General features: G+C 39.2%; 1 protein-coding gene across 10 annotated transcripts in view; it reads right to left on the bottom strand.

Annotated features, from left to right (window-relative positions):
• Positions 1–1914: 1914 nt before the first annotated feature.
• Positions 1915–9309, bottom strand: part of dock9b (dedicator of cytokinesis 9b) — a 49424-nt gene continuing 42029 nt past the window's right edge. For 5 of the 10 annotated variants that reach the window (XM_034864365.1, XM_034864355.1, XM_034864357.1 and 2 more), the window contains exons 44-53: positions 8860–8966; positions 8016–8138; positions 7328–7441; positions 7112–7117; positions 6080–6226; positions 5296–5506; positions 4563–4753; positions 4386–4486; positions 3459–3597; positions 1915–2064 (exon numbers count right to left, since the gene is read on the bottom strand). In XM_034864365.1, the coding sequence (XP_034720256.1) occupies positions 1948–2064; positions 3459–3597; positions 4386–4486; positions 4563–4753; positions 5296–5506; positions 6080–6226; positions 7112–7117; positions 7328–7441; positions 8016–8138; positions 8860–8966 (1256 nt within the window). In that variant the 3' untranslated portion in view covers positions 1915–1947. The remainder of the gene's footprint in view (positions 2065–3458; positions 3598–4385; positions 4487–4562; positions 4754–5295; positions 5507–6079; positions 6227–7111; positions 7118–7327; positions 7442–8015; positions 8139–8859; positions 8967–9309) is intronic. The other 5 variants (XM_034864360.1, XM_034864364.1, XM_034864358.1 and 2 more) reach the window with 1 other exon arrangement.

Below are 9309 nucleotides of genomic sequence, written 5' to 3'. Positions count from 1 at the left end.
GAGAGAGAGAGAGAGAGAGAGATTTGCATTCATGCTCACAGTTTACAACTTAATAACAGCATTATTTACATGAATAAAGATACAAATATATATATGCTATACATTAATGCATGTCATAAAAGCAAAACTACATTATTTACTTACCGTCCATGACAATATACAACACACACACACACACAAACAAACCCCAAAGACTTCAGCTCTCTGTCGATTGTTCCATTCAGTCTGACTGCTAACTGCTTTCAGCACCGGATGTGTAAGAATGTTGCCCGTAGCAGTCTGTATTTTCAGTCTGTATTTTCTTTGTCTTTGGGAGCAAATCATAATGTGGATGTTTATTAAGTGCCAACACTCCCTTGTGTTTTCCTTTTTCCAATGCTGAAGTTCATTCTTGTAATGGTTTTTCTTTGCACTTTAATACTTGTCTTCTACCATTCCCCAACTGTGTTCAAGGTTTTTAGTCTTCTTCTGATGGTGATCTTTATTTTGTCAGTCTTCTCTTTAAGGACATACAGACATCTAGGGCGGTTTGTATTGTGGAGTTAAAAATGTCTACCTTGTTGTCAACATTCATGGTGTCCAGCCTCTATGTGCCAAGCACCATGCCAAGGCTTCCTTTCTTTCTTACCTCTTCTGTCGCCCAACTTTCCTAATGCATATCCGTACTTCCTTCTGACCAAACCCATTTCCAGAAAACTGATCTGATCATACTCAATGTGTTGATGAGATGAGCTCTCTCTCTTTTGCTAGTAGAGGATCGTAAAGTGTCCCCACCACCTAATTAGATACAGAGCTGGGAAGTCTGATGGGATGGAGCTGTAGTCAGACATTTCAAGTCAGTTATTCTCTTGGCCTGCAGGCTTTGATGCACGTACGTGGTCATTACAGAGACATTTGGCATCCACAGTACCTGCTTACGTGGATTAGTTTGGACCACTACTTAGATGAGAGTCACCTCCTGATCTTGGATGTTTAATCTGCCTACATCCCTGATCTGTGTTAAGTTTCTTCATTTGGGTTTTCCACTAGTTGTTCATCTTGGTCTGCTTCTTTTCTGGTTAAATAAAGGAGATATTTTAGTAGCCTTATGGTGGGCATACAAAAAGAAAGGCATGGAAGAAGGAATTATTACAGTTTTTATTTATTTATAAGTCTTAAACATATTTACATGAGCAGTAATTAAGTAAAAATGTTTTTTTCTTGCAGATAATAAAGGCATCTATATGACAGACAAAGAAATGGTTACACTTTACTGGAAGGTATCTACATAAGAATGACATGGCACTGTCATGAACGTGTCATGAACATAAACAAATCAAGTCACCCATATTAAGATAAATTCAAGTGAAGTGTTACCAAAGAATCAAACCCCCTTGGCGTGCCTTGCACATGTCTTTGGCAAGAGTGTTTTTTTGTGCTCTAGGTTGCCTTAGTAACAGAAAATATTGCACGCACTTTCTTTTTTTTTTTTTTTTTTACAGACAATAGGTTAAAACATTGTGGTTCACTTGGCTTCAGACAGTTTCTATACACGTCAATTGGCCTAAATAGAGTGAATAATTCTTTCAAATCTCCAAGTAAAATAAAAGATAAACTCTGATGATTCTGCACTGCACACACAAATGCATCTGCTGTAACAGGGTGTCAATGTTAAAAGAATAGAAAAGGGAATTGTAAAAAATACTTTTCATTAGCTTAAGAATGTATGCACGGTTACAGCAGTGGCATTTATTCCTTCACTCTCTTACAAACACTGTACATAAATACATACTAAAGTCTCTCATGTTTGTTAAAACATCCCACAAAGCTTAAGACACCTGGATTATTAAGATGACATCCGGTTGTCAGTCACAGTATGGATACACACTTGCTGTGCTTACCTCCATCTTACATAGGACAAAACAAACTATACAAAAGGAGACTTGAGTCTGGTGTGAAACATCTGTATCAGAGTATGGTGGTTGAGCCATGTGGGCTGGCACTGGTTGGTGTGCCACTGATGGCGTTGAAGATGCCCACAGAGTTGGAAAGAGTGATCCTTGTACCGTTTTCCACTGGGTTGATCTAGAAACAAGGTACATTAGGAAGACTAGGAAAGAACTAAGTTTCATCCTGTCTAAAAGTGAAAGGCACACATGCACGTTCATTTAAGTATAGGGACTGTAGGAAATGTAGGGTATACAAATTTGAGGAGGGTCTATTTTTTGCTCTACATTTTTGTAGAGTGGGGGTGTGGACTTTTTATACCAGATTTAATTTTTATGTCATTCTTTCCCCTTGAAAAAAATAAAAATAAAAATATTATAGCTACATAAAAAGATGGCAATTGTGTGCACTATAATTTATCTACAATAGGTGCATAGGTGGGCATTAATTATCTCGATAAAATGCTATTGGGAAGTATTTGCTCATAGGAGTCACTCCTTGTTTTATTTATAATGGACAGTCAGATATCCAATCTACAACATAAAAGGCTCTAACATCAACTGACTTACATTAATATGTATTCTTATTTTTTGGAAACCAGAGTGGGGCAAAATATCACTCTCCTTTAGAGTGAGTCCTTTAGAGAGTGCATTCTCTTTTCTGAGTCAGATGAGGGATCCAAAGAAAATATTAATATGCTTGCATGGGCTTAACTTCTTTTTATAAATTAAAAATTAGATGCATCCCCACTTCCATTGCTAACAGTTTTCATACAGTCCCTTATTATCTCTATAGAGTAAAGTAACAAAAGTAGCATTACCATCCAATCTGCTCAGGCCAGCACAAAGAGCAGGAGATAGGAGATTTGGTTAGTAAATTAGGAGAAGATTGCAGCAGTGGACATCTCTTTAAGGTTACAGTGGTTGCATGTGCTGATAAATATGAAGTTACAGCGTGAAACAGTACCGCATGTGCAGCTTAAATATTTCCACATGCCATTTGGTGACACTCCCCCACAGTTCTCCAAGTACCTTCGAGAACTGTGGGGTTCACATTTAAATCAAGATCCAATGTTTATATCTTCATGTTCACATTTAAAGCTCCAATATTTTTTATCTGGCCCTTTTACAAATTAACGTTTCCAACACATGAGGACGATAATGCAACATGAATGTGATGAATGTGTGTGTCTTTGTGCGTATGTAATAATGTGATGTAATTTTGATGCCTATCTTGGCCAGGTCTCCCTTGCAAAAGAGATTTTTAATCTCAATGGGTATTACCTGGTTAAATAAAGGATAAATAAAATTTCCTTGGAGAACCTGGAAAATCAGTCTTGGTTTGAGGACTTTTTATAGAGTGCACTACCTGCATTCTTAATGGGAGGGATTTGTCTCACTAGACAATTATATGTGTCAGAAATCCGGTAGCCGCAGCTGACTTGTCTGGCAAAGTGAAAAGACTTGTGGTAGTGTAAATGCACAGCATTTGGTCTGAATGTTGTAGAACATATCCATCTGTGGCGTTCCTACCTGTTCATGCATGATGTTTGACAGCTCTCTGGTCAGGTCCCTGTAGTTGGCTTTCATCTCATCATGATACTCCTGCTGATCTTCTTTGATCAGCCTCTCATTCACTCCTAGTGCCTGGCCGCAGGCATCTACAAACTGCCTGAGGTGAGAGGAAAAAGCATGTTACTGTCACTTAAAATCTCCCATGAAGGAGAAAGCAGAGAATAGAAAGTGAAAAGTAACATGTTAGGCCACATTTCCATAGACAGACTGATAAGCAGGGCAGTCATTCATCCTCAACCTTCAAAATACAACAACCCCCACAGAAATTAGACAAGCTGGATACCGATCTAGTTATTATGAGAAGAGAACAGGTGATTACAAATGGCAGCAGATGAAAACATCAGATTTGTGTGCAGTGATGAGGAAACTAACTGTCCTCAAACTACTAAATTCAAACAGAAATGCCTTATTTCCATCAGGTTTCTAAAACAATTTCCACCTCGTCTTTATACACAGTATCCGAGTCATCCCCTTCTTTTCATTTAACTACAATATATCTTACAACTCTATTTGTCATACCAGTGTTATGTTGTGCTTTACATATAACTAACTAGTGGTGCAATACTGTTGAGACCATGAAATTTACATTACATTTAGCTGATTTGTAACGATAGATATTTACCAACTAATGGTGCATCATTGGGAGCAATTCAGGGTTCAGTGTCTTGCCTAAGGACACTTTGGCATAGCACTGCAGGGCCAGGGATAGAACCAACCAATTTACCTCTAGTACATTTTAAATTCTATATTTATTTTTGTTGAAATGTGGATCAAATGTGCTTGTCACTTAAACTTGTTTATGGCTGTACCATAAACCGTAAATAATGCAGAAGAGGAAAAGAAGTTCAAGTTGTAGTTTTACGTATGTCTGTTAGTGATAAGTACCTGAACATCTCTTTCAGCTGTTTGACCTTGTTGTCAGGATATTTCTTGGCACTACTGTCGTTGAGAAAGGCTCTGGCGTAAGCAAGAGGACCAGCATTGACCTGGAAAACAGTGTTCAAGGATCATGAGTTACACTAAAGCTATTTACAACATGCAGAATGTCCTGGTTGTTTGTACCTGAACACTGATGCTGCCTTGCAGTTTGAGCTGCAAGCGGATCATGTCCACCTCGGAGGCCGAGCACAGCAGACGCAGCTCGGCCACCTTGGCACTCATCTCGTCTATGGCCACCTCAATGGGACTCAGGTTGGTCTGGTGTTGGTACATGACAGCTATACGCTTCTTCACATAGGGGAAACAATGGGTGGCTGGATGGAAATGGGATAGGGGGAGAAAATAATTGGACGGAAAAGACAAAAATTTATGTTTTCAAATATCATAAATTGTACAAAAATAATATAGCATCAAAACTACACCAGTACCTGACAGTGACAGCCGCATCATACAGGTGCTAGCTTGGATACTGAGACATGTAAACACCTCTTATATATAAACTGTTGTGTGTCTACTTGTGTCTGTGTTAAATATTCATAACCAAGATATTTACCACGTTCCACCGTGCATGTTCCCAATCAGTCAGCGTGATTGTTAACTAGGCAAGATAACACCTGACCTTTGGGATTAAGTGGACAGTACAGTAATAAACCTCAGCTGGCCTTGAATGATTAATGTTTCAAGTGACTGATGCTAAGGAAGATATTTGCTTCCTGAAATTGCTAGGGTGATAAGGCTGGCTGGAAAGATTTGTTTTGTTTCTTTTTTCCACAATAAATTCACATTATATTTCCTGCTCTGGTTTGTTGTCTAAACTGCTGTGATGACAAATAATTTTCATCAACGTGTGACCTACTGGTGAGAACGGTCCGGCGTTTACACTGCTCCTCCACCCCTCCCTGCTTCTTGCCCGACTCTGTGAATGGCGTCTCGAACACAAAGCGCCGGATGTTGTGACTCTTCTCGAAGTCGGTCTTCCTGTCCTCCAGCTCCTTGTCGTCTAGGTAAGGTGTGACGTGGGTAACCTGGATGTAGGCGCACTTTGAGTCTAGGTCCTTTGGGTTCACCTGTGGTGTCACAAAAGAGATGGCAACAGCTTGATATTTAGCATACACAGGAGTGGTATCAATCTACAACTACAAGTGAATCCTCTCACATTACATACAAAATCATTTCATCCATCGTCAATAAAACATTGACTTAAGCAGTTTTAATGCCGTTCCTGAGCTACAAACCAATAAAATGCTCTCCCATTGCACCACTGTTAGGATCAGTCAGTCATTCAAACACTTCTCAGGCATGTTAAGTACCAGGCTGCTGAAGGACATTGGAATCTGAGGCCAGGCCCAATGTCAAGCAATTAAGGCCCTTGATCGCTGAAAGGGCAAGCCAGTTGCTCTATATTCATAGGAAAGACAACAGCTCCAAAATCACATAAAAAAACAAGATGAAGTCAAGTGGGGTGAGCTTGGGACGCCAGGCCTCATCACTAAACCCTCTGGAGGTGTAAAATGCCAATGTCATTGTTCCCACTCCCAACAGCAAGATCTCTAAGTACGTGCAAAGAAACAAGAGATTTTATCACCTAGTCCTTAACAAAATTGATCGTCTGTCAAACGAATACACAAATGTGATCCCACCTTCCCGGAGTCCTGAATGATTTTGACATTCTCCTGACCAAACTTGTCGGAGTAGAGCTTCAGGAGCCTCTGGGAAATTTCAGACAGAGGAGTGAACTTTGGCTCCTTGTAGATGTACTCCTTTCCATCTTCATCCTCAAAGAAGCCCTGGGGAGAAGAAGTCAAATGCCTGGCAATGAATTCTGGGCCACTTTATTACCTGCAGGTAGGATACGTTAAACCTTGAAAAAGATGTTGTATAGCTGCCAATTTTTTGCCATTTTAAATTGTTTTATGTGTTTGTGAAAATGAACCAAATACTTAAGGGGTTATTTTTCAAGATTTAACTAATTGTAACCTATAAAGACAAAATCATTTCTGACACAGTACATACAGTGCAAACAAAATATAAAACTATACTAAAGAGAAATTTGTTGTTAAAGAAAACGTACTATTTAAGAGAAGTACAGTATGGCACACCACATTTGAGTGTGGTACCAGACACAAAAGCTAGTAAAAGACAAGCAATCAAATAAAGAAACAAACAACAATAATGTTTTGAATAAAAAAAAAAATCTAACACCACATACTAAGTTTAAAAAGACCAAAGATTAAAGAAAAGAAGAGTACTACAGCTGGTCACCTCACACACATTATGCATTCAACTCAAGCCCAGCTACTCAGTCGTGCATCTATGGAAAAGCACAAGGACGTGTGGGTAGACACAGGCCAGTATAAATCACTGAAGGGGGGGGTACCAGAGGTTAAATGGCTGATCAACGGAAAGGTTACCCAAAGCAACACATTGAATTAGACAAAACAAGAGTCTCTTTGGAAGATTTTGCTATTTTGCTTTGAGGGAAAATACATAATGGCACTTAAAAAACAGCCGGCTCAGATAACAGCTTGCTGTTGTCTGCATTGAACTACTATGTTCCTGCTTTTTAGACCCAAGTTCTTCTCCGCTACTGTCTCTGCCAATATAGAGTATGATGAAAGGACACAGAAGAGTAAACCAGACCAACACACACAGCTAAACCTTTATACACTTACCGCAGCCTTGGAGGGAGGAGGGAAAAAGAAGAAAAATCTTTATTAAAAAGATCAAATTCAAAGGTGTGTGTGTGTGTGTAAAATGCGAGAGATAACTTAACCATCATGCTAATGTTAACAGTTTGGATTGGGTTAGCATTGATGCTAGGTCAAAAAAAATAAAACAGCTGGTTACTACATTACATTGTTTTTTCTTTTGAAAACTCAGTCCCTTACCTGTCCAAAGAAGGCCACTCTGAAGTATGTGCCCAGCAATCTTTTGCCAGAATGCATCACCTCCATCACTTTAGTATAGGCACGGTGAAGGGTATCATACAGGTGGGTCAGTTTCTGTTCCACAAAAAAACTTTTTTAACTGAAAACTGCTGCTTGCTGGAGTTGGAAACACAGAGCCGTGAGAATGAACTAAAAATCGGAAATTTGTGGGCTTGACAGTTAAACTGCTAAAGCTGAAACTGATTTAAACACATTGTGATACATCCTAAAAAAGCAAGACTAACTTTTGTTGAACCACTCATGTGGCCACAATTTGCTTTAATTTCCCAACATTCTTGTATCAGTTGCTTAATGGTCATCATTATTTTGCAACCAGATTGATCTCAAATGTTGCGCTTGATTTGTGAAATGAAGTCTTATTTCTTCTTTCATAAATTACATAGTTTCACTTCTAACCTTTTCATTACCAATTTCAACTTCTAGACACATAATTAACAAGTAAAAACCCATTTTCTCTTCTTAATAGTAATGAAAACACGATGTAGTTAGATGCATGAATGCTATATGCTTATTTAACCTATCGGTTATTTTAACTTTTTAAATCTAAGATGCACATCATGTTGGCAACTTTATGCAATGATACTCTACTCCTGTTGTGCAATACTTGTTCTATCAAGGTGCAGTTTACCTCAAAGTCTCTGCGCTGTTCGTAGATGGGAATGATGAGCCTGTAGACATCAGCGATGAGCTCATAACGCTCCGCCTTCCAGAGGCCATCAGCACACTCCTCCAACAGCTCCATCAGCACCTCCTGGACACAAATAAACAAATAAAGGTAAACTCTCTCCCTGCAGTTGGCTCAGAATATTTGATTGCTGCAAAGAGGGACAATTCTGTTTGTTCTATTTGTCTAGAAAGCTACAGTGAACTTAAACTGAGCATAGAGTTCCTGTAAAGACACCAGACAAGGGAGGAAATGGATCCATCATCTGCTTTCTTTTATTGGTGGATGAGTTCAGCTCATCAAGCTGAAAGGTTTTCAGAGCAGATGGAAGGTAATAGCATTTTCTATTGCCTACAGATCTGTTGACCAACTCCTAAAAGCTCACACATTCTCTAGCCATCACTTTTAATTTCCCAGTGTTATCAGTTGACCAGGAGATCTCAGGCCGCTGTGTCGATAAGCCCCAGTCTTGGAGTAAGAATCTCTAAAACATCCGTAGGAGTGCTTACCATGGGCCCTCTGCAGACTCTGTCTGACAGCTCACTGATTTTCTACACGTGATTTACAACACATGTACCAAGCCGTGTCAAAGTCTACAGTATTGTAACTCAGTCTACTAACTACATAGAGCAATTGATACCCTTAACAGAGATATGAGCTCTTTTAGAAACTAATGTTGCAACATCATGTGACACGTGATGCCTACAAGGAACTTAAAAACATCCTAAATGCTTGGTCAACAAAGTGGGAATGGCAGATTATCAAAGCACAGCCTACAGTATATGGCATGTACAAAACATCACAATACCTCATTGAAGTGAACATCCTGCATCCCCACATCCTCCATCATGGCTGCCTCCTCGTCGATGTTTGGAGTGATGACACGAAAAGCCGAGCAGCCCTGCCTGAACATACCTAACATAGAGAAACAGAACAAAAAAGAGGGGCATTTTATTTTTTGTTGAGTTATTCACACAAAGTTTAGAAAAATTATTTCTTTCATGACACAAGAATGTCTACGTCAGTGTTCTGGCACTGGTTGGGACCTAAATTCAAACATGGCAAGAAGAATGTAACACATTCTACAGGCAGATGGTGGTGAGCATGATCCTCCTCCTCAGCAATATAGTTATTTTCAACACAAACATGGACAACAACCTACAAATTGAAAGATTGAAGCACAAACAATCAGCTAATTTAATTTGGAAAAAAAAGTGCCGTAGCATCGGCCACTTTTTTATTTCAACTTCCCTGCAAT

This window comes from Etheostoma cragini, chromosome 24 (genome assembly GCF_013103735.1).
Source record: "Etheostoma cragini isolate CJK2018 chromosome 24, CSU_Ecrag_1.0, whole genome shotgun sequence".
Taxonomy (NCBI): domain Eukaryota; kingdom Metazoa; phylum Chordata; class Actinopteri; order Perciformes; family Percidae; genus Etheostoma; species Etheostoma cragini.
The sequence above is the reverse complement of the archived record's forward strand: the minus strand, read 5'-3'. Positions and strand labels throughout refer to the sequence as shown.